The sequence below is a fragment of the Acanthaster planci genome, linkage group LG09, assembly GCF_054643075.1.
Source record: "Acanthaster planci isolate LZ-2023a linkage group LG09, COTS_SCS, whole genome shotgun sequence".
Taxonomy (NCBI): Eukaryota; Metazoa; Echinodermata; class Asteroidea; order Valvatida; family Acanthasteridae; genus Acanthaster; species Acanthaster planci.
Window position 1 is genome coordinate 15,093,216 of NC_141785.1, and position 24,853 is coordinate 15,118,068.

The 24,853-nt window shown below is 43.4% G+C and overlaps 2 protein-coding genes across 7 annotated transcripts in view; one reads left to right on the top strand and one right to left on the bottom strand.

Annotated features, from left to right (window-relative positions):
- Positions 1-64: 64 nt before the first annotated feature.
- sart3 (spliceosome associated factor 3, U4/U6 recycling protein) lies at positions 65-18,173 on the top strand. 4 transcript variants are annotated; one of them, XM_087140925.1, is made up of 23 exons: positions 65-262; positions 1,914-2,040; positions 3,313-3,417; positions 4,173-4,357; positions 4,962-5,064; positions 5,677-5,801; positions 6,077-6,232; positions 6,819-6,957; positions 7,369-7,476; positions 7,878-7,943; positions 8,348-8,406; positions 8,835-8,944; positions 10,162-10,351; positions 10,766-10,849; positions 11,268-11,324; positions 11,859-12,072; positions 12,448-12,605; positions 12,955-13,038; positions 13,504-13,614; positions 14,514-14,603; positions 15,191-15,274; positions 15,834-16,003; positions 16,237-18,173. In XM_087140925.1, exons 1-23 carry the CDS (start codon positions 92-94, stop codon positions 16,448-16,450), a joined length of 2,910 nt encoding a protein of 969 aa, XP_086997051.1. In that variant the 5' UTR covers positions 65-91; the 3' UTR covers positions 16,451-18,173. The 4 variants fall into 4 exon arrangements, with proteins under 4 accessions (XP_086997051.1, XP_086997052.1, XP_086997053.1 ...); XM_087140926.1 differs by having other exon boundaries at positions 11,271-11,324; XM_087140927.1 differs by having other exon boundaries at positions 10,769-10,849.
- smpd4 (sphingomyelin phosphodiesterase 4) overlaps positions 17,363-24,853 on the bottom strand; it is an 18,203-nt gene continuing 10,712 nt past the window's right edge. For all 3 annotated transcript variants that reach the window (XM_022240505.2, XM_022240504.2, XM_087140930.1), the window contains 9 exons: positions 24,436-24,581; positions 23,812-23,902; positions 23,181-23,305; positions 22,422-22,585; positions 21,691-21,872; positions 20,494-20,733; positions 19,884-20,009; positions 19,383-19,511; positions 17,363-19,279 (listed from right to left, as the gene is read on the bottom strand). In XM_022240505.2, coding sequence (XP_022096197.2) covers positions 18,908-19,279; positions 19,383-19,511; positions 19,884-20,009; positions 20,494-20,733; positions 21,691-21,872; positions 22,422-22,585; positions 23,181-23,305; positions 23,812-23,902; positions 24,436-24,581 — 1,575 coding nt within the window. In that variant the 3' untranslated portion in view covers positions 17,363-18,907. The remainder of the gene's footprint in view (positions 19,280-19,382; positions 19,512-19,883; positions 20,010-20,493; positions 20,734-21,690; positions 21,873-22,421; positions 22,586-23,180; positions 23,306-23,811; positions 23,903-24,435; positions 24,582-24,853) is intronic.

Below are 24,853 nucleotides of genomic sequence, written 5' to 3' on the forward strand. Positions count from 1 at the left end.
GACTGATCGCCGGCGCAATTGGGGCCGCTGTGAAACATTAAAAGAACAAAATTGAAAGAGCGATTTCTAGATTTTACCATGTAGCCTCAAGATGGCGAACATCATTGACGAACACGTTTTGCAGGCGTCTCAGCCAGACGAGATGTCAGAAGAAGCTGAAAATGAGGGAGATGAAGGGGAGGAGGACATGGAGGAGGAAGATTCAGGATCCAGCGATGATGATGATTTGGAAGAAACAGCTATTAAAGAGCTGGAATCTCAGGTGAACGGTTCGACGGCGTTTAGATGATTTAGGCTACGTTGACATGGTTGACGTTCATACATGACGTTCAGTTACCCCCCAGAACTGTGGGGTCCGACGTCCCTCTCCCAACGGACCGTTACATGTAGACGTGTCTGTCAAGTGTCATGTCTGTCACTGCCAACACCTGAACACTGGTCACTGTCCAGCACAATCGTAGAAAGTGTGCAAATTTCATTTTTTTTGCGATTTTTTTGTTTTATTAGGGTCCTACATCATGTATTAGGTTGCGCAAATTTTAAATCCACGCAGATAACGTTGAGTGCAGTCGTTGAATGTGGGCAATTTTTTGCCTTGAACTTTGCGATTTACACACTGATTTAAAGGGAACCATGATGATCATGATGGTTGGCGTTTGACTGGGCCTGGCCGTTTTTGGGGTAGGCCTAGCCCCAATCTACTTTGAAGTTTTTCCGGTAGGCCTATCTGGTTCTTAAGTGTGACATCACTTCAGTTTAAACCACGCCCACTGCACATGCGTTGCACATAGAGTTATGTGCATTGATTCCCATGTACATGGAACCGGAAATTAACACGCAACTTCAGCAATCGTCCAATGGGAACCTGCACGTTGTGGTGCGTCTGCATGTATGACGAAGTCACTTACGAACTGGATTGGCCTACAATGACATAGGGCTGAGTCAGTTTGACTAATTCACTGAATATTCGACCTTCAATTTGATCGAATACCCAAATATTCGGTCATACCGACCAGCAATAATTGATGAACAAACCATATACAACATCAGTTGCAATAATGAACACAATTGTACATTATAATCACTATGAAAAGTATGATAGTTTCTCATGTCTAGGAGTATATCTCCAGTCATGATTTAGCAAGATTTAGAGACAAGCAAAATTACTTCTTGTCCTGTTGAAAATTCTGTTCCTTTTAATTTTTCTAATGAATAATTACTTATAAAACATTGTAAAATTTCTGTGGCTTTTCATTTGAATCTGCTTGAAACAAGCCTCCATAGTGCAATTTCCTCGATTAAATCAAAAGAAACTTCTCCCTTCCTTTTCATGAAATTCGCAAAATTGAATATATAAATTCGGAAAATAACATTCGAATATTTGATAATCAATCGAGAATTGGGATGTCCAGCACAGCCCTAGAAATGACAGTGCTTTTTGTACAGTGCTGCAACTGCAGGATTTGGAAGTCATGTTATGGCTTACATAACTGTAGCCTCTCTGGTTTATTCTTGTCATGACTTTGGTTTCTCATTTGGTCAGGCTGGGGAACACGGCGTTTCACAATAGTGTGCCTCCAAGAGTTTGCTACGCGTTGACCGATCACAGTGTGCGAAATTTGTCGACCCATTTTGTGTTTCGAAAGGGTCGACATATTTGGCAACTTGTGATTGGCCAACGCGTTGCAAACTCCTAGAGGGACACTCTTGTGAATCGCCGGTATTCTACTTTGTTATTCCATTTGATTTTCGAGGTTGGACTTCATCCTGAAAGACATTGAAATTGGCAACAAAATTGGGATATTTCATCCACATAACTTTTGGCATTACAGAGTTAAGACAAATTTTCCATTGTCAAATCAGCAGAAAGTTCTGTTGCTTAGAACTCTATTTATTGGTACTCATACATGCAGGTCTCATCCAATCCATATGAATACAATGGTCACATTGAACTGATTAAGCTTCTGCGGAGGGCTGGAGAGTGGGACCGGCTTTGTCACGCCTACCAGCGCATGAGTGACCTCTTCCCTCTCACAGCAGGTATAGTGCGGTCATTCTAATGTAGTGTCAACTGACACAATGATTGTCAACAAATTTGATGTTGGTGGTCATCAACCTGAAAATGCACTTTAAAGCTTCAAATTAACTATTTTTATAGTTAGAAGATTCTCACATCTATCATGTGAGAAAAAGGGGCAAATTCACTTCCAGATTCTGGAAGAAAAAATTATGAGTGGAAGTCGTATCTGTCTTTTCTCAATCAGTCATGTGTGAACTAGATGATGGCCCAGTCGGGTTGGAAGAGCGCCACTGTCATTTTCATAAATTGTCATTCACAATTCCAGGCTAAAACATCATTTTCAATGATTGCGAGGTATTGAATATGACATTAAGAAGCCCAATTATTATTGTAAAGATACTGTTTAGCCATGAAATTTCTTGTTTTGTTTGTTGACTCTTGTTGATTCCACATGGTCATGTGCTTACCGTGTTATTTTTAACACTAGCATCATGAATGGGGACCCAAGCACCAGACTGTCTCTGTATCTTGTGCCACATATCCAGAGGTGGAAAAAAATTGAAAAGATCCAATTAATGAGATCTTAGGAGCAAAAGACTGTTATACAAGTTGATTTCTGGTTAAAAAGCCTTGTAGCCTTCTAAAATGAACAGAAAACTATTGCTGTACTTGTTGAAGTCTGCTTCTTGTGCAATTTTCAAACGATAAGCACTGCTAAAGTTCATCTGACAATTACACCTTTTACAAAATGTATGACTACAAATCTGTGGGCTATTTAAGATGCTACAAATTAAAGCAGAGTTGAGGATTTGTAGAATCCATCCTCTAGTAGTTTATATAGGGTTAGATTCTTACTCCCTCAAAAGTTTCAGTGCAAAGAATGTGCTGTTGTTCCCTCTATTAAAGGTGGATGATTTTTCAGGATCCAGGAAGGTTCACTCTACGTCTGAGTTCTAAGCTTATTTGTTGAGCCCCCCCCTTTTTTTTTAGTTCTCTGCAACAGATCCATGTGAGTCAGGGTTTGTCAGCATAGTGAATTCATAGCTCTTCATGTTTTCAAAGGAAAGAGTTCCATATATGGACATCACTTGACACCTTGTGCACAAACCCTGTGAGACTGGTCTGGAAATTCCGCATGTTTTCTAAGTAAATGCTTCAATATTTTCACTGCTAAAATGGACTTGTTAGGACATGGCAAACAAACCACTGCAAGGGAAAATGAATGATATCCGTATGTGGAACTCGTACCTTTTCAAAATAGAATATTTACATGTATGTCTCGTCTCTGTCAGAGTTGTGGCTGGGTTGGATCAAGGATCAAATCAGCTTGTACCCGACTCCCGACGGAAGAGAAGAGGTCTACAAGTTATTTGAGAGGGCGGTCATGGATTATGTGTGTAAGTGTTAGACTCGATTCAGTTACGCAGAGGGTCACTTTGTATTCTTTTCTCTGCAGAAGAAATTTCGGCAGTCAACAGCTATTTAATGCACACCTTGGACCCGTATTGATTTTGGGCATAACTAGACAGTAACCCATTCAAAGCACTGGTATTGGTGCAGGATGCTTGTGTACCATTGACACCACGGAGTACCAGTGGTCCATCAGTACATGCATGGGCTTTAGGTCATTTGAGATAATCAATACTTAAGTGAGACTGGCCCATCACACCAACTCACAGGTACTAAAGATGCTTAAGCAGGCATAACATCTGGCATTGTTATCCCATGTGACCCTGCCTTGTGTAAATAAACTGGCTCATTGGCCTTTCTGTGCACATTCAGATGAAAATTGGTCATGGAGGCTGTGGCATTCGCCTAATGCGTTAGCCATTGTGTGCTCATGATGTGTCATTTAGGCCACACCGTTATCTACAGTTCCCTCAGTTAATGCTGAATGATATACATGTAGGCCTACCACATAACCCAGGTGTTCACTATGCATGCACATGGATGGTATTGCATTGTATCCTTTTTTTTTTAAATGTGAAGGCACCTTTCCATATGTTCACTGTTTTGGTCCATTCCATCTGCATCCGATTGCCGTGTTTCACTCCGGTACAATTTCATCGGACACCTACAAGGTGGAGGCACACTGAAAATGGGTGAATGAGGAAAGGCACCTTGATTAGGCCTGTCTCCATTCTGTAAACAGCTCCAGACGTGTGGCTTGAATACGGTCAGTTCAGCATCGGCGGTATTGGGACACCAGAGGGCATCGAGAAGGCGCGCAGCATCTTTGAGCGAGCGATCGCTGCTGTTGGCTTACACGTCACCCGGGGCAGCGAAGTGTGGGAGGTGTATCGGGAGTTTGAGAATGCTCTGCTCAGGAACTGGCAGGTAGTAAACCAAGAGCATTCCAGTGGAATGTGTCGGTAGATTTGACCGTTTCTGCGTGTTGATTGATAAAGTGAAGTTTCTGCACAGGTCAGAAAAGTTACATAGATTTTTTTTTACTGGGAAGACGACAGGAACATCATGATGACAGACGATCAGCATTCGAAAAAATGGAACTGTTTGGAAGGAACTGTTATTAAAAATATGTCTACGGCTCGTATGACAAAGAATTGAACGGGAGTAGAGAAGGACTTGTGCTAGACAAAGGATGCAGGTTTAAACAGACCTGAACTGGTTTAAAGTAACGTGGTTCTCAGAGAGTATGTGTCCTGACCAAAGCTAATTGAAAACACCATACCAAGGAGGTAAAACTCCAGTCACTCATTTCAACTCCAGCTGGTAATGCATCGTCACACCACTTCCTGAAAAAAAAAAAGAAGTGATTTGGGCAAATTTTCTCCGCATTTCCACAAGCTCAAACCTACTGTACCTTGGAATTCGTGAGTTCAAATTTATCTTAATTGGATAGTGTGCCATGTAGTCTTCTACTGAGACCCAAGCAGCAGCTGTTTCATGGCCCTATTTATCATTCATTTCTCACGAACAGCTCCAGCAAGGAGCTACGGTAACAGCCGAGGACAAGAACATAACCGATCAGACAGAGAGAGTGTCTGCCATCTTTAGGCGACAGCTGTCCGTACCGCTCATGGGTAAGATGGCGCGAGTTTTTTGTATGAATCCCGTGGCATAACGTGCAGTTCCTGGGACTGTAAGACAGCTTCTCACAAGTCCTTAGAATGTGGAAATTGAGTCCTTAATTTGTCCAGAATCCATCGGATGGAGGATGTTTGTGTTCTTGAGCTGTTTACTTTGTTATTGGAGCCCCATGACACGTAATATCCTGTCCCTTAGGCTTGGAGTCACTCACTAGTACATGGATATGGACTGTAGGAATTGAGTCCTTACTTTGTTCAGAATCCATCAGATGGAGGATGTTTGTGTTCTTGAGCTGTTTACTTTGTTATTGGAGCCCCATGACACGTAATATCCTGTCCCTTAGGCTTGGAGTCACTCACTAGTACATGTATATGGACTGTAGGAATTGAGTCCTTACTTTGTTCAGAGTCCATCGGGTGGAGGATGTATGTGCTCTTGAGCAAGCTACTTTATCTCAACTGTTATAACTCCACACAGTATTCTGCCCTTTATAACTCTGCCCATTCTGCTTGGGAAGGAATAACTGATTATGGTAAGTTTCTTTTATTACTGGTGTTTTCAAGTCTCAATCTGCAAATGTTCCTCAACTCTGAATCTCCCTTCAGACATGGAAGACACGTACAAGGAATATGAGAGCTGGCTTAGCGAGCCTGTGTCTGAAAACGTCAGAAAAGCGTACGAGAAAGCCTTCGCCCAACTCAAGAAACGTGAACCTCACGAGCAGCAGCTGGTAAGCTTGACGTTCTCTCCCCCCCCCCTCCGTGACGAGGCTAAAAAAAGGAGATCCACGGAGTGCTTGGACAAAATCAGTATTTTGTCTACCCCTTTTTCAAGGTCATGTACGGGGTGTCGTGTTTTGTTCCGAAAAATTTAATGATCAGAAAATATCTGATGACCAACAGTAAACTCACCCACTGCTACTTAAACGAAAGAAATTCCAATCATGTCCCCGCTGCAGATGGGAAAACTGCCTTCTCCCAATCTCGGATGCTTTTTTGTTTTCAGCTGAAAGCAGAGCCTCCCGGTTTCGCAGTCTACCAACCCTACTTGGAGTACGAGAGAAGAGAGGGCAATCCAGCACGTATTCAGTGTCTGTACGAGCGGGCGTTGACCGATAACTGCCTACAGATCGAGCTGTGGAAGGACTACACCAAGTACCTCGTAAGTTTGTGCATCGGCGGACTTCGTCATGACCTACGGATGCGGAGGTTATGGAGTTTGCTGTTGTTGATTTGCATGGAGCAGTGGAGTTAATTTAGTTTGCGTGTTTAAGGTGTTAGTTCAGTGGTTCTTGGTGGAAGTTTCAAAGGAACGAGTCAAGGGATGTGTAAACCCGCACCGGTGACTTCGAAATGTTTGGTTTGCTGTTGATTTGATGATTAATTCACATGCAGATCAGAAGTCATACTTTAGAGATGCAGGGCTGTAATTCCAAGACTAGTTGCTTTCCAAAAAGAGAGAGTGGAAATGCATCACTGCATGTATTTATGTACAACACTCTTATCTGATGAGTCCAGAAATGGTTTTCAGTCTCCATATGCTTTTCCTGACTGCAACATTCTCTGGCATTTCTGGAATATTTTTCCTTCATCTCTAAACTGACTAGTTTCGTTATGCTACTCCTTGCATTTTTTTTTCAAGTTTCTATACAATTTGGAGGAATCCTTGATTTCATACTACTCAAAAGCTTAATGAGAATATATAATGATCTGAAATGGATCAATCGTATCTTTTTTGTATTGCCTAGGACTCTGAATTGAAGGTAAAAAGCGTCGTTTTGCCTGTCTATGCCAGGGCTGTCAGGAACTGTCCTTGGTCTTCGGAGCTCTGGATCGGATACCTGGTGACCATGGAGAGATATCAGGAACCACACAGTACTGTCACTGGTAGGGGCTGTTTTCAAAAAGCACAAGTCTCCTTTCAAGCTCAAGTCTCCATATCACTGCTCGTTGGGCCCACAAACATTCCTTAAACCATCTGAGCTCCCTGGGGAGGGCTCAGCTCCATGCATCTTTTTCAGATGCAAATGGTTGAACAAACTCAACAAACTGTGTCTGGTACCAATGCAGGTACCGATTGTACTCCCGGAAGAGAGGCAAGTTGGAGTAAAGTGGCTTGCCCGAGAACACAAAATGTAAACCAGCTGGTGGATTCGAACACCCCCGTGCCCCCCTCATTCCGTGATCAGGCACTACAAATCCTAACCACTAGGTCACACAACCAACTTCTCGGCTGAGAAGGCATTGACGGTTTGTGAGTCAATCTCTCTGATGTTGTCGACTCTTTTCTCATGACAGAAACTTTTGAGAAGGCCCTCGGTGCCGGCTTCTCATCTGCCTCCGAGTATCTGCAGCTGTGGCAAACACACATCGACTACTTGAGAAGGAGGATAGACTGGGGCTCCGGTACGTCCTGCAGCATGTCAGTGGGCAGAAGCACGGGCACTGGGCGTGGCATTTCATAGTAGATTGTCAGAGGCGCGGGGTACCTGTTTGGTGAAACCTAGGACTTCTGCTGCGGCACTTTGAGCAGCTGGTGAACGTTATTTAAATGCTACTCTGATGACGCACGGATCAAAAAGACCAAGTCTTATTTATGATGCAGTAGAATCTTCCTCTAAAAGTTTCGAAAAGATGCTCCTGCATTTCATTAGGTACAAATGATGCCCTTGCTTACCGACGATCATTTGGGTACTCGATGTGGACCCTACTCAACAGCAACTTTCTTTTCATCAGTAAAGCCTTGTGATTATAAGCAGGATTTGTATTCAGCTTCTCATTTTGTTTGTTCGAATATTCCCTCTCAGAGCACGAAGAAGAGTTATCGCAGCTCAGAGCAACCCTTGAGAAAGCGGGGGAACACTTAGCAACCTGTAAGTAGGAAGTGATGTCTGGAGCCACATCTTTCTGTGCTGATGGTTTTTTGCCCTTGGTGTGCTGCTGCGACCGTTCTTACCCATATTTATTTATGTCCTTGGTGCATTGACTTAACTGGTTTTAATATCGTTGAGACTGGTAGAGTGAGAATGTATTACGTTGCTGTGGTAACACCACTCCCATTTTGAGTTGCTTAAGAAAGCCCATGAAAGAAATCCTCTAATCGGGGTCTCCCTAAAAGCAGTTGTGCCCCGCCTACGAAAATTTGGTTTTGTTGTCTACCCTTGCTCTTTTCTCGTGAGCAAAACTGGCCAAATGTGCGAATCTTTGTTTGGGTAGAACTCTGAGTAGATGGAAAGTGGTTGAGACTTGTTTATTTGGCGCTTGTTTCCGTTGGCAGATTTTGGTGTGGACGGGGACCCAGTCTGCAGCCTTCAACAGTACTCGGCTAGAATGGAGGTACGTTGACAACTCGGAAAAGTCCCCTCGGCCTGTCCAAATTGTCTCTAGCCATGAAAACGGGCATATCTTCAGCCGTGCAGATCTGGCAAGGATACGCACCCCTCTCCTTGCTTTGTATGTTCAATTTTATTACCGTTCACAAAGGCAAGAAATTAGCCTGTAAGCAATTTTATTTCTGCCGGGAAAGATTCTGCCCTGATTTAACTGTCGGGCTTTTCCAACATTTATTAGCCCCTATATTTGAGGTTAATTCTCTCGGGAAAGAAGTTTACAGAAGATGTTGTAATTTTTGTAAAATATGTGGAGTTTTGACAAAGGCGGTACATTCCCATTCTGAGGGTTTTTTTTCCCCCACCCGCCTTATATTCTTCGTCCTTTAGTTGGTGTTGTTGTGATTTTGTTGCCTTGTGTTTCTTGCGGAATAGGCCAAACACTGTGGCAACATGGAGGCAGCCAGATCACAGTGGAACGAGATCATGGCGCTGGGCCATGCAAACGAAGCACAGATGTGGCTGGAATACGTCAATCTGGAGAGGTGCGAACATGAAAAGTCTAGCCGTCCTTTCCCACCCCCCCTTCAACTTTTGGATTCCTCTTTTCAAAGATTTGTTTCACACACCCCAACCACACCCCCCCCTTTTATCAGTCACTGCCGCCGTCATTTAGATTGCTATAACCGTCCCAGATACTTCAGAAAAGTTTCAGAGGATTTTGAAGAATCAGGGAAGGTACAGTAGAGTGCAAACTCGGCATGGTTTTTCCCCAAATAAACCATGCTGTATTTGTTTTGCTACACCTCATAAATATTCAATTAAATGTTCAATTCTGCAGGTTTGGACTGAGAAACCTCTTCAAAATCCACCTTTTGGTCTTGAGAGTGTTTTTCCAGGAGCCTCACTGCCTTGTCAGTAACTGCCTTCGTTGATTTTGAATCTTTATTCGGCACATTAAGTTCAAGTTTATGGTCAGATAAATACAGAAATCTAATGTTCCTTGTACTCACAGACGCCATTGTTGTTTCTCAGCTGCTAAATTTCCGTGTATTGAAAGTCGAGTGCAGATGTGCATAAAAACAGGGCTTCACGTTCAATAGTCTGGTGCTGACATACATTTTGGGTTTTTACTGTATTTTACTAGTTATTAGGATACAACTCCAGACTGGTTCCATAAAGATCACATGACACAGACTACATATTTACGCGGTGGGGTTCCAGAGGGACTTTCAGGTGCTACCAGAAAAAACTACCGCATGGCAGCGAGGTGGATACTCACCGCTATGACGTCACCTGGTCGCGTTTCATTTCTACTTCCTAAACGCGAGGTGGAATCGGCCAATGACGCGCTCCGATTTGCTCATGAATATCTATGAGGTGTAGTAAAGCCCAGCTACTGTTGCTTCACTGGGGACTCTCTTCCCCCTTGGAAAGTTGATGCCCCTTAAATGTTCCGTTGTTTCTTGCACATTTGGAAAATTGAAGAGGATTTAAGGCGGCAGTTCACACCCCAGTAAATATAGTTCTCTCAGAATAAAAAAACATTACAATTCGGGTTTGTAGTCAAATCCATCCCAAGTCCTTATAAGAATCCAGTCACATGTCCTTTCAGAAAACCTGCAAGGTGAACAGTTAAAAAAAACGGAAGGCTTTGAAAAGCTTGTGACCTGGTTTTAGACTGGGTGACTTGCAGTGGACCTGTGAAGGACTCAACTTACAGCACTGTCAAAAATGAAACCCTTTTTTTTTATTTCTCCAGATCTTATGGCGATGCCAAGCACTGCCGGAAGATCCTCCACCGTGCTGTCGCAGCCGTCAGCGATTACCCGGAATGCCTCTTTGAGGCGCTGATCAATTTTGAACGGGAGGAGGGCACCTTTGAGACGTGGGAGAATGCCCTAAAGAGGGTGGAGACGCAGATGGTCAGGGTCAGTGAGATGAGGTCAAAGGTGAGAGGTCACTCGTTGCTTTCAAAGGTCACAGGTGACTGTGGTTCTTATTTGAAAAGCTTATATGTTTAAGACCTGAAGTTTCAATTCTGGCTGAATCTTTCTAAAAAGCAAATGAAAAATGTTATAATTATTTTGTTCATTTTATAAAAATGTGACTGTACATGTATTGGTTTGTGACATTTTTAGTGATGAAGCTGAATGACTCATAGAAACCATTGTTGTAGTCAAGACCCCTTAAAACACTTGCAAGACTTCCTGTCTGAACTCAAGTCATAAGCTGAGCTATTCAATTGAGCTATGACAAGAAGCATTTCTTTGTGAAAATGTACCCTGGTCTTGTGATGGTCTCAACAGCAGCACCCACAGAAACTATGAAACAATTTTCAATTTCTACCCTTTGGCTGCCTGCAGCAGGCTGCCAAGGACCAACAGGAGACCGTCCAAGAATCAAGCAGAAAACCGGCAGGTGCCAAGATCAAAGGCAACAAAGGGAAGGTGAGTTTTCAGACTGGAAAGAAGTGCTTTAACCCTAACCCTCCTCAGTCCTCCAACAGGTGAAGGATTGAGGAGGGTTAGGGTTAAGGAAGCAGTGTCAATTGGTCAAGACGTGCCACAGATTTGAGCAGACCCTTCTCGAAAAACTTTTTTGTCGCTTTGTCCATTATTCTGCACATGATCGATGTTCTGAAGGCTGACCTTCAAAAGAGATTGTCAGAAAAGTCCACCAGTGCATGGTTTGGACACTTGTAACGTTTGTCCAATTTGTGGGGAAAATGTAACAGGTGGAAATGTTTATTGTGGTCAAATTTGCCTTTGCAGGGTATGTCAGAGTATGTGGGTTATTGCTGACAAAAATGAGAAAGTAGGAAAATAATCTTTTAGACAGTTCTTGTTTTTTTTCATCTCTCTGCAGCAGAGAGGGCAAGATGACAGGAGGCAAGACAGAAATGTCAAAGCAGTGAAGAGGAAAGTGAGTACTGGAAAAAGTCCAGTCAATCTTGGCTTGTTCCTCAAAGTAGTTTAGAGATTCTTGAAGTGCTTACTACGATCCAGGTGATATTGCACTGCTTGAAAGTTACTCTGTACAATCTACCGCTCCACGTCAGCCTGGAGTCTTGGCCTGTAATCTTCGCTGTCACAATTTGGTAGAGTGATTAACATCTATCTCTGAATCTAAATCCAGATTGGTCTAGATCTTATTGGGCATACACAGAAATGAATCATACCTAATTTGCCAATTTAAATGTTTAAGACTTGTTAATTACTGATTGAAGTAGGTTATCTATTGAAATGTGGAAGATTATCTATGAACAGGACTTTCCTTCTCTTAAGAAATTACATTGTGGTGTTGTAATTTTTCTTTTAGAATATGAAACCATGCCGGACTGTAAATTTTATGACACTTGGGAAAATGTTCCTGAAAAATCTGTGAGTGGAGTGATAACAAGCTGTAGTTTTGGTCGGATAAATCTTAAAAGGCATTCTTACCAATTCTGCTTGAAAGCATTCCGATGAAAAACCCCAGAAGCCTGTCACCTTCCTCGCTGCCGGAGACTCTCCCAAATCACAGGATGGAGGAGAGGAAGTCTTCAAGATGCCCCTCCCACCGCCCCCGCCAAACAAGACCGCCTCCCCAGTGAAGTCAGCCAGCAGTCAGCCCGGCCCAACCCCTCCCAAGCAGGCCAAAACCAGCATAGCTCCTCTCAAGCAAGCTAAAGGTACGGTAGCAACTTGTTCAGCCGTTTTAAGAAAACAAAAGTGTTCATTGCAACTGTGAATCGCCCGTGAAAAAACTCAGCTCTTAATTTTGGTGTATCACTCATTTTGTCATCGTGGTGATGTAGGGCATCATGTGGGTGAAAAGCGATCAGAATTCCTCTTGATTTACGTCATTTGAGATTGTTTTAAAGGTCTTTGAGTCAAAAGTTGCTCTTGTGACTTCTGACTCATTTAAAGTTGGGTCACAGTTAAAGCTTACTGAAATCAATGCAACCAGCAGCTTCTCTCTTTTGAAAGAAATTCCTCCTCCGTTTCTGTCTCTTTCAATCTTCCTGCTCATTACTCGTTTCCACGTTTGTATTTCGGATCGTCAGAGGAGGAGGCGAGCGGCCAATCACAGCCGGGCGTGAGGTGGGGTCCGCCCCCAAAGCAGAAACCCGCCCGTGACCCCAGCAAAGATCACCTGACCATATTCGTCAAGAACCTCTCCTACGAGACGACGGAGAAGCAGATCAGAAGCCTCTTTGTGGAGGTGTGTTGCTTGGAACATTGCCATCTAAGAGTTGCTGCAGTTTGGACGGACTCAAAAATATGTTATTTCATTTCTTTTACAACTTATAAGACTGCATTAGGCTTGAATTGTTTTTTATTCCAATCTGTTATAGAAGCATTCTGGTTACAGCAGGGTAGTCTGGCTTGTCCTTGCAAATTGTATGATTAAGAGTTGACTCCAACGTCTCTTTGGACATTTTGTTGTGTGAATGCTTGCAGATTGCAGATTCTTGCAGATTGTGTGCTAAGGTCTGATTTTGCTTGCTTAGCTGAGATCATTTTGGTTTTTTTTGCTAACCGTAAATGGTGTTGGTCTTGTTTTTTTTCAGTGTGGTGAAATTACAGAGGTCAGGATGGTGGAGAACTATCGTCACCAGTTCCGAGGGTATTGCTACGTGGAGTTCCAGGAAGAAGTAGGTGTTCCTTTTATTTGATTTGATTTTAGAAAGATTTGATTTGAAAGATTTAGACAGATTGGATAAGGTGGAAGACCTTGAAGTTCTGGAAAGATTATAAACAATCTGAACAAAATTTTCACTTTTCCTCACATCATCTGAGTGTGCCAACGTGGTTTGTTTTCACCGGGACATTTTTCAGTAGTTTTCAGTGTTTCCTGAGAGCGTAGCAAGTGTTCTGTTGCAACCATTTAGAAAACGCAGAGCACATCGCGCTCCCTATGGTCACCAATTTTTTCATGAGTGAAAATTGAATACTGTAAACGAGGCTTGCCACCGGTTTTCACAGCAAGATTTTTTTTCCCGATAGTAGTTTTTGCTGTTGAGTTGTACTGCTTCCGTAGATTTCAAGGCTGATGGTCAGAATTTGTTAATAGCCAATTTTACAAATTCCTGTCGTTTTGTCTTCCCTCTGACATTAAGAGTTCAGTTGAGAAAGCACTGAAGATGGACAGACAGTCTGTGGAGGGCCGTCCAATGTACGTGGATCGCTCAATGGATAAATCTACCACAGAAACCAAGAAAACATTCCAGGTAAAATGGAATGCCAATGAGTAATCTATCATCGGCTGGATACAGCATATCAGACGTGAAGCACTGCACACAAAAAAAGCCACGCTCACTTGTACTGGATCCCTGATATTGCCATTTCCCGGTTCAACACTTTGCACTGCATTCGCAGTGTGACACATTACGATGTGTTCTTCCGGGGGCCCGCTTCAAGCTGAAACACTAGACTTTGGGACAGAGATTCTCGTTGAGACTCTGTGCATGAACAATAGAGGTCGCTTTGTTGCCTGGCAACAGCAACCTGCTTGGCAGATTCAACTGGCACATGCGGTACTTCGAATTTCTTTGTCCAGTAGACAGTAGCAACAAACAAGGACAAATGTTAGAGCACATACACTTGTTTTCTATACGAAGTGTGGACATTCCTTTGTTCTCCTGTGGTTAAGGTAAATGCTCCTTTTTCTCCCGATAGGATGACTCCTTGGAGATGAATTTGTGTTGATGATTTCTTGGACTGTTCCCCTTCATTTTGCCACCTCAAAATGCCTCTGAAAATGTTTTTCAGAGAGGGGAAAACGTTGTGTGGACGTGTGCAAGTCCACACAAAGCCATTGCACCCTGCATTATGTGGACTTCTTTTGTGCAGAGGTCCATACTATGTATGACACGCCTATATACAGAAACCGCTGCAAACTGCTTACTTGCTCCAGCAGCTTGAAACGCACAAAGGAAGAAAGTCACAGGGCCCCTTTACGTTTCTATCATCTCTGAATCTTTCTCGAAGGCAACAGAGCCAAACTAGAATGCAGAACACCAACTAATCAGTGGAGCAGCCACTCAAGTACATGTGATTTGTGTTTGCTGATTATCCATGTCATGATTCCTTGAACCATTTTAACCATTTTATTCCCCCCCCCACCCAGTATGCGATGAAGATGGAAAAGAACAAGCTCTTTGTGTCCGGATTGCCGCGGTCAGCCACTGCCGACCAGCTACAGGAGCTCTTTGGCCAGGTGAGTAGGTTGTCATTCAGGGTCACCCAGAGGATCAGCTTCAATACGTTGACGCAGGCCCCGTGCCAAGGGATAGGTGGGTGAAGGAGAGATGGTGTTTTCCGGTGAGGTGAAAACAAGTTTGCATGCAAGTCTGTGGGTGTGCGGTATTGGGGCATGTGCGAACATTTTTTTTCTAGGAATCTACCATCTCTTTGACGGCGCAGGATGCCTAGTTGAAAGTGTCGCCCACCAGGTCGATAAGGGGAGGCACTTGGGCTGAAAGTGGATTACTGAATACCAAAGATCTTTGTGTTCAGTTGATATGCATTTTCCTAAAGACCCTAATTCTCCATTTGTCTTGGTTCTAAAAACAAAAAAAATGTTGCCAAGCAAATTGACATTTTCTGTGGAAATTAGCCTAGAACCATATGCATAGCCTGACATTGGGGTCAATATTACAAAGCAAATATTTTTGTATGTATAGCATCAATTTGTTACTGTTATCAGTGTTTGACAAGCCTGTCAATATTTCCTAAACACAAGTTTATTTTCCTTAAATGCCTTCCACATCTCTTTCTGACCTTAGTGTGGTTTTTCCCTCACAGTATGGCAAGATACAAAACCTCCGAATTGTGACCTATCGTAGTGGCGTCCCAAAAGGTTTGGCATACGTCGACTTTGACCAAGAGGTGAGAATAATCGAAACCTTTACGTGAATATGTGGCATCTGTCCTTCAAGGGTTAAGGAGCAGTTGGCTAGGAGACCATATTGGAATGAAAAACAGTGTGAGGACATTGAGTTGACTGATGTTATAGAAAGATCGTGTCTTGATGAACACCGTGTTGTTTCTGCACGGGATAGCAAATTTCTTGTCAAAGAGAACAGGATCCGGTACCCATTTGCAGCACATATTTTATAGCAAGTTCCAGGAGCTTGATGTTGACGTACAAACCAAGGAGCAGGTGTGTTGTAGCGAAGCTTTGAAAATTCAAATGACGGTTCTTTTTTTTTTTAGCTTTGACGTATTCATCTTGATGCATTTCTGACATTGTTTTCATTTGCATTTTGGACGTTACGTTTAAATATTATAGGCTTATCCGAGGCATCAACTCGAGAAACGGCCGCAGTGAAACATGTTGTATTGGCTTTGCAGCCGCGCTTGTTCACAGGTGGGCAGAGGCCTTCGTGAATTGTCCGGATATTTGTAGAACCACAAGAAACCACTTACATGTACTTATCTCTCACAGTCGGATGCAGCCCGGGCCGTTGTAGGAGCAGACAGCACTGTCATGGATGGACACACCATCAGCGTTGCCATTAGCAACCCGCCAGCACGGAAACCAAAGAAAGAGGACAAGGAGGAGGCGGCAAGTGAAGTGGCCGAGTCCCCCTACCCTCCCAAGTCCCTCGGAGCAAAGTACGTTGACCCCTACCCCTCCACTCTATCCCCTCATGACAAATGAGAAATTCCCTTCCACAGTGGGATCTGTGATCCTGAGGAGTTCATATGCAAAAGCTGATAAGCACCAATTTTACAGCAATGGGGGAACTCATCTACCTAATTAACATTTCTTCTGAAGAGTTGAAATTCTCTTTGGATTAAATTTTTTAAAGTGCCAATATTTTTTTGTTCATTGCTGTCGTAATTAGGGGCGTTGTGGGTCCACGGGGTAAGGGTCGCACCCAGCTGTCGCTAGTGCCGAGAGCACTGCAGAGGACACCAGCACCTAAGACCCAACAAAGCCCCAAGACAGCAGGTCAGCGAGAGGGGGTGACAAGCCAGGTGACAGAAGGGAAGCCGCAAGCCCAGACGACAGGAAAGATGAGCAACGCTGACTTTGCCAAAATGCTGTTGAAGAAATAAGAAATGAGCCACGAGTAGGTCGGTGAATGACCTAACTTCAAAGAAAAAAAGCTGGTCTTTTTAGGTTTTTACCGTTCTCACAAGGTGACGAACTGTACAAATAGCAGCCTCCAAGCTGAAAAAAAACTGTTGGCTTCTTTTTTTTCCTTTCCTCCCGGGTTTCAAATGAGAAACAAGCCCCATTCCTTTGCGAATGGTCAAATTTGTGTCTTTCAGTCTTGGTGGCAGTAGCTCTCAAGCCTGGCTCTGTTGTAGCCTTCATATCATGTTAGTCACTTTCTAGAACTGCTCCATGCATTGCAGTAGAAAAACTAGGACAGTGGATGTCAGCAAAACACACACACTGTAAGGAATGCCAAGCTAAGCACCCTCCAATGCAATCCATATAGACTCTTTGCTGGTAAGGTATGCATGGTGGATCCAAAGCCAACACGGGGGGGGGCTTTCTGTGGAGGGGAGCAAAAATTGACAAAAGAAAAAATCATATAATTTTTTGACAGCCTTTCTTAGGAGGCTGCATTTTGGGTTTTGACCCACTTTTTGAAAGAAGGAAAAATGAAATCAACCCAAGAAACTTTTAACTTTTTACAGTTTTTTTCTAAAATTAGTTTTAACCCAGGCTCCCTCTAGGGAGGGCATGGCCACCATTGCTTCCCCGCCCCATCCACACCTGAAGGTATGGCATCCTCTGATGCCCTTGTGTGGAGGGTATTGGCATGTCTGGAGCACCAGCCCAAAATGACAGCAAGAGAACAAAGGGGTTGAACATTGACTTATAAGGTCAGAAAGGACTCGTTTGAAAAGCATGTGCCAGGGACTTGGTCTGGCACACTCAAAAGGTCTTGTAAATTACAAGCGTTCCATCTTCTACACTGGACATTCTTCTCGTTGCAATTCAAAATATACTCCAGATATTTCTCACAACCTCTTTTATTTGGCATTTATTTGACATGGCATATGACAAGAAAAGGGTTAAGTGTTGCCAGCAGTTGTTCTCTAAGAGAACGTTAAGCTGACACTAAGAAAGTAAAAGTCGATTGCAAGGTTTTTTTTCAATTGTAAAAGCAAAAGCGTCAGGTTGCAAACAATATAAACTGCTCCATATTTTAATTTTATGCGTTTTTAATGTATAAACTCACCTGCCATGCAAAGATGAGTGTACATGAGTTCATTAGAAATGTATTTATATCATTTCAGCTCTGAAAGCATAGTTTGGTGGTGTTTTTGTTTTCATCGTGGAGATGAAAGTCGTAGAACTTTAAAGGTTTCTTTCGGAGGGAAAAACACGATTTCTGTATCTCTCTCCGGTTTTACGTTTATTGCCTGTGGCCTTGTCTCACTGGTTAAAATTTGATCTGTACCAGTGACATGGAATTAAAAGCAAAACGGTAAGATGCCTTTCAACATTTAAATCAATTGTTTAGCTTATTTCAAAATAAACATCAGCTTTAGGTTTGTCTGACTTTGTTTTGTGCTTAAACATTACTTAACTTCTGCCTGAAATTCAAAGTGTATTTTTTTTTACCCAATTTGTTTTCTGTATGGCTTTACATTATTTAATGCACAGCACCAGTACGAGATTCCATTTGGCATGACTTTCTTGTATTGTATTCACCGTTTTTCAGACGGAAAGTCAAAAGAAGTCCAATATTATTAAAATAAATGACTTTGCCAAACAAGTTTTGGACAGAGGATTTTTGGAAGCCGGCAATACAGAAAATCACCCCTTTTGTATCAAAATTGCTACTTCTACATGGTTTTGGATAAGAAGAAAGTGATGCGGTTTAGAGATGTACAACATCACATCATAAGATTAATAACTGTATCCAAAATATTCCCTAATTTGACCCTGCATAAACGTCCAATGTACACCCCAACCCATTCATTAGAGTAAGTGCCTTTGTACCCTATGTCTGCTACAGGTGCGAACAGTGTGGAATTTGTCACTACTGTAGGCAGTATTGTGGGTGGTAACAGCACACTAACCAGTGAAGCTGTAGAGATATGAGACTGGTTCCAACCTTCTCCTCACTAGGAGAGTCACATGCAGAGAGCAGGAGTTTCTATGTTGCTCGTGTTCGGTCAAAACGTCACATTTTGGAGCCCGCACGTGGCCCCACAAAACTTCTGTTGACAGGTTTCATCCGTTATTGTCATCATTTTCGTGAGTGTATAAACGTAATCTTTCTCTGAATCTAACCACTGAAAAAGACTATGCAAGAATGCTGGATGATGGCAGATCAACACTTTTTCCACATTTATGAAAATTTCTCCATGCTTGTGAGGAGAGGGAAAGAACTGGATGACCCCTATAAACATGCAAACATCACAAGGTTTTATGAGCGCTTAACTTGGCAGGCATCTAGCAGTGCGGAATGAGAATTCGAGTGACGATCTCATCTCGTTCAGATCTGCTGACAAGCTTTGGTTCAAGATTACTGTCCATCAAGGTTATCATCAGTCAAGATGTTCATGAGGTTTCTTATCCTGTCGCAGGGAGCCCACTGCCCCTCCTACAACTCCGTAAAGCACCAACAGGACCGCGAACACAAACAGCGCCCCCACGGGTCCAAAGCCCATAAGCCACAGGCACAGGTACACGACGACCAGCTTGGCAATAGTGTAGTAGCTGGCAAGAAATCGCAGGCTGACCCTGGGCCGGTCACGGTGTCTTCCGTCCAGCGCCCGCGCGGGCGTGGGACTGTACGACAGCGACCGCTTGGGGGTCTGCTTGTGGGTAGGGATGACTGGGGGAGGGTGAAAGAACTGCTTAGCAACTGCCCCGGTGAAGTCTGGTCGATGGTATAACTCCAAGATCTTATCACCGAACTAGAAAGATAAAATAAATGACAGTAGAATATGTCTTTTTTGAAAACGTACCCGGTCAAACAGTCGTATAAAGTAAAGAGGTTTTAGACAAAGGCTTTCTTACCGTTTCATTGATGCTCGTTGATAACGCATGCAATTTACGCACCAGGAAGGCATTTTCATAGCTCCTGATTGGCTGGAGGTCGGGATCACCTTGGTAGGTGATTTCAAACTTGCGAAGTCCGTTCATCAGCTGCAAGCAGGAAGAGGAACAAGGAGTCATTGGTGAAACTTGAAACTTGAGGGGTTTCAAGAAACAGAAGACCGGCGGTCGATGTCATTAAACCTGGTGTAATCTTATTTTTTATTTATCGGCCCCAATGTACACCAGCTGACATGACTGAATGAGTAACGCCAGAATTTGTTGCAAAACTCGCATACTCTCAAACTGAGTAACTTGAAAAATGTGTCGTACCTGTAAGGTTTAAAATAAGTGAGCTGCACAGAGTAACGCCACCACACAATATTTTTTGTAATCGGCTGAAGGAGGGTTAAAGTGAACATACAAAGTGATTTTTTAAAAGCATATCACATGATGTCTGGAGGCACTATTTTGCCAACACACCTGGTATCGACCTCGTGGGGTCAACTTCCCATTGATGCACTCAGGTGGCAGGTCATTCTCTTGACCGCCCACACCCCCACCAGAACCACCGTCCACAGAATCATGGGCTACAGAGGGAGTACTGACCTGAAGAAACACACACAAACGCACAGTTTGAAAAATGCTGGACTTGATACTAAATGGGGGAATCAAGTCTGTCACGTTTCAGAGCTTTACACTGAGGAGTTACAAAGCTCCCCATAGTTATTACCCCTGCTCACTGGGCCATGAGATCAGTTTTTTGCAGCAGTTCAATCTGTTCTGTGGCCTCTCAGGTACTTATTGATACTCTTGGGTGGAGAGGGGCAACTGTAAAGTCTCTTGCCTGAAGAACACAAGTACAATGGTACCTCTGCAGTTCCGAACCTAAATTCCAATTCAAATCAGTCACATGTGAGAACCACTGGACCTAAGCACTCTATGCCAACTTATGCCCACCGACTAACCTTGAACTAGAGTGATGTCAGGTGCTTTTATCCTGAATGCCCTTGCCTCATTGAAACACTAAATTGGCTTTAATACTGGGTGCATCATATGCGTATCGTGACGCCTGTTAAGTTTGACGACTCACCTGAAACACCTTGCACAGGTAGTCTACCGTCAGCTTCAGGTACCCGCTCAACTTGTGGGTGTCTGCTGGCGCAATGTCATCCTGCAGCTGGTGCTGGCCGTACGACCCCTGACTCCCCGAGGTGAGGTCACCGAGTCCCAGCCACGAGAAGAACCCCTCGTTGGGGTTGGCGACGGGAGTATAGTTCATGTTGGATACCGTGATACAGGCCTGGTGGACAGCTTGTAATAATCTGTCGATCTTTAAAGATTGAGATGATGACTTGAACACAGCATTTTTTACCCCTTCGCTACGGAGGACTGCTACTATCACACCGTTGTGTGAGGATTAGCGCATACCACACGTACAGTCTTTCCAACATGCAGCTGCTGGTTCAATGGGGCCTGCTGCTGGACAAAGCCCTCCATTCAGGGCATGCCACAGCCCAGCAGTCGCGGTCAAAATAATTCCGCCGTGAAGGGGTTAAAAAGATGCCTTTACGGTGACATGATTTCATATTTTTTTCTTCAGGTTAAGTCAATTCTTTTTAAGTCTCAGTCATATTTTTACCGACCCAGGGCTGGTTAAACTGTGGCTGGCCATCAACACAAAATCAGGGCAATAAATCACAGCGTTCAAATATCTCTAGCACTAACCAAAACAACGAATACAAACTGCTACCAGACACTAAAATCAAAATGAGAACCTCTTCAACAATAATGGGGCAAATGTAAATTTTGAGTTAAATCTGACACCAACCAAGGTTGACATTTCTGCAGACTTTGGCCGCCCACAGGAAGAACGGGCACCTTGATGGCGGTCTTTTGGTCACATACTTTTTCTGGAGTATTTTCTCTAACAAAGCCAACAAACTGTACATGCCGCAGGTCAGACATTCTTTAACCAATTGAGAGTTTTTTTAAAATTGTGGCAACATCTGACACTTTTGAACAACAATGCTTCTTTATCACTTATCTGCAACTTAAATGTCAAAGATTGTCTGTCAAAAGATTTGTATGCAGTTTGTAAAAACATTTGGAAGAAAAAGTCTGAAAACCAACAAAGACTCTCTGAATATTTCCTCACATCCTCTTCCCTATCTAGGCTCCTTAAGGCTAGCTAGTAACAGTGACATGAACACTTCGGAGGAATCCTTGGAATTACAAGGAATAAACTAATCATTGAAAAAAATGGATTCGTGTTTCGTTTTCCACTTACTGATAATTTAACCACATCACCGAACAGGGGCTGGTAGGCAAATCCCGGTGCCTCCAGCTCGGCAATCTGAGAGCCTAGGTCTGGGGACGACGGGATGCGAAGAGGGGAAATAAAACTGCTGCCAAACGACCCTGTGCGACCACGCAACGGGGCTTGGTAGTCCTCAATGAGGCGTCTCTCGGCTGACGAAAGGAGGACAGGTGTCAGTGGGGAAAACAGAAAAGTTTAAATCGCGGCTGTGGTCGAGTCCATCGTGTCGTCCAGTCTTAAGTGAGGTAGCAAGCCATTTGCATAGACTATGATAAAAGCCTTCCTTTGGCCTTGATCACCCTGTTAAATGTGACTGGACTAGTGGAAGGGCTTGTGGCTGGACAAGAGTCATCAGTTACATTCGTCTTTTGGTCGCTGTCTTGCAGTTTTTCTCCTTCACTTTTCATGGGAGGGTGAAAGGCTTTTGGCAGGGAGGGGGAAGGATACCGCCAGGCAACTGGGTACAAGCCCCGGGTAGAACAAAAACTGGCATAGCCAGTCAGAAATTGGCTTCAAACTGTTCAAGACTTGCCATCCCTCAATTATACAAGCGCCAAAAAAAGGGAGACCTCGTAGCTGTTTCCCCTCCCAGAATGATGAGCAGTGATCGAGACCCTCACGGCAACTCACCACAACCAATGACTTTCTTTCTCCTCAAAATTTTCACGGCTGTGCCCACTTGCCCCCACAGAAACCCTCACCTTCTTCCAAAATATGAGCCAGGTTGCTCTGAGCAAACACCTTGGCCACCCGGAACAGGACGATGGCATTCTTGGGCCCCGTCAGATCCTGGCGGAACGCTCTGGGGAGGAACTCCTGAAACAAGACAGTGTAGAACAGCAGGTTGCAGGACACAAACTTCAACCTGTGACAAAGAATAAAAGGAGTATACTTCCGACATTCACAATGTAATGTCGTGCCTTCCATAGAAACATGCATCAGGGAAAATCAAACCACATCCCATCTGGAACTACACCCGGTTACGATGTGTCAACAAACTCAAGAACAGTTCGCTGGGAACCTTACCAGTTTCAGCAGTATCATGTCCTTGGGTTCATATTTTTCTCTTGCTGTTTTGCCCCAAAAACATTTTGTGAATTCAAACCTGATTTGCTCACTTTTTGAGAAATGACTCATTGAGAGACAGTTGTCTTGAAGGAAATTGTTAAAAAAAATTTATCGGCTGCTGTTTGACTTATTTGAATCAATGCCCTATTTAATACAAGTAGCGACTGAATGTTCTCTCATTTAAGATTCCATTTCCAGAGTTGTGGGATGAGCAAGTAGGAATTTGATGAACAAAAAAAGTTTATTAAAAAGCAGGAAAAAGTGGGATACTCGAGGGCCCAAAAATCTTCTGATGCTACTAAAGCAACCTGCACTTCTTGTCATAGTTTGCCCACCTTGTTTTTACACCTGACAAAGGCCTCACGTTAAAGCCATGTATTAAACACACTCACCATCTTTCTTCCTGAATGGGTCTGTCCTTGGCCATCTCTCGTGGGTTCACCGGGGATCTGTCTGCTGCCCTCATCTGCTCCGTGTAACGCCAGGGCTGGATGTAGCTCAACCACACCTCAAGTATCTGACCAATCAAATCAGCCAGGGATTAGAAAGGTGGGGGGGGGCTTTTGTTCTTGTTTAGGTCCAGACTGACTGAATTATTACATGAACCGCACAAATTGCATTTGCGACCCAGCCTGACAGAGTGAGTTTGCGCCACAAGAGCCACTTTATGTGTTCAGGACCCTTTATAGATTTGTGCACAATGTAAATCATTGGGAACCCTCAACATTTTCATCAAGGTCATGTCCATTTTTATCAGGACGCCAAATTCAAGGAGCTCAGTTTACTTGTTTTGATACAAAGCAAATGCAGAACAAGTCAAAAAATACCTTCAAGACACATTTTGTAGGGTCCGGTCACATTTCAAGAAAAACAAGCTGTTCTTGATATCAATGCAGCAAATTTTTATACAAAACAAAAACCTGACGTGAGCAGTGCTATTTGGAGACCTGAAGGTCTTCCTCGGCATATTGGGATGATTTTAGCTCATCCATATCAGCACACATCCTGCAAGTCTCATGGTACCTGTCTGAAGGTCGAGTCTAGGGGCCAGTTGTCAAAGCCATGTCGGAGGAAGACGTAGAGTTTCTTCTGAATGAATCGAGGGATGACATACCTGCAGAAGATGCAACCCAAGCAAGACTTGAGGATCTTGCTAATCTCACCAATTCTTGTGAAGTACCAAGAATACGAGGCTTCACAAATGACACTGAACAGGCTAAAAACCAAACACTCTTAAGTGCAACCTATGCTAAGGACTTTGCGCATTTTAAAGAGGTTCACGGATTAGATTTCTTCTGCTTTACCACTTACAGTGAAGAGAGCCCTCTTTTGGTCTTATTTTGCATGCCCTTCTTTGTCATGACAGCAGTGAAGGTTCAAATGAGTATCAGTGCTTCTGAAGGCTTAGTTTGCAGCACTAAAGATGCTTTAGTGTCGTGACTGAGTCCATCATAAGTCCTATTGTAAGTCCAGTCCCAAGTCCTTTAATAAGGACAAGTAAACATGAACGACAAAGAATCCTTTTGTCAGAGTTCATTTGAATAGCTAGTGACTTGAGATTGAATGACTTGGCAAGGACTTACAATGGCCTTGACTACAACCACTCCTTAGCATGGGTGGAACAGACTGTGAGACATGAGTCTGTACCTCTTCAAGTCGTCCAGCTGCTCCTGCTCTGGCTGCTGATAAGCAGAAATGGCCAGGGGAGGCCGGGCCGAGTTCACAAAGAAATGCAAATGCTTGACCAGGATTCGAACCACCCGGACGTGGTCTGAGCTGGGGATGTAGTTCTCCTGTAGTAAATGAAAAAATACAGGAAATTATCCATTTTTTTCAGTGTTCATGATTATTTGCAGTGTGGGTTCTAACCCGTGACTTCCGGCCTACAATTCAACCACCTATCAACACTTGCCCACTTAGCTTCACTCAACAATGATTAGATTTCAATCCAAGGATTTGCCATTCACCATTTTCATATCAACAAGTACAGGTTGGCCGTTTTCAACATACTGTGACAGCTAACACTCAAGTCATGCTTGAATCTCTGGGAATAACAATGTTTTCA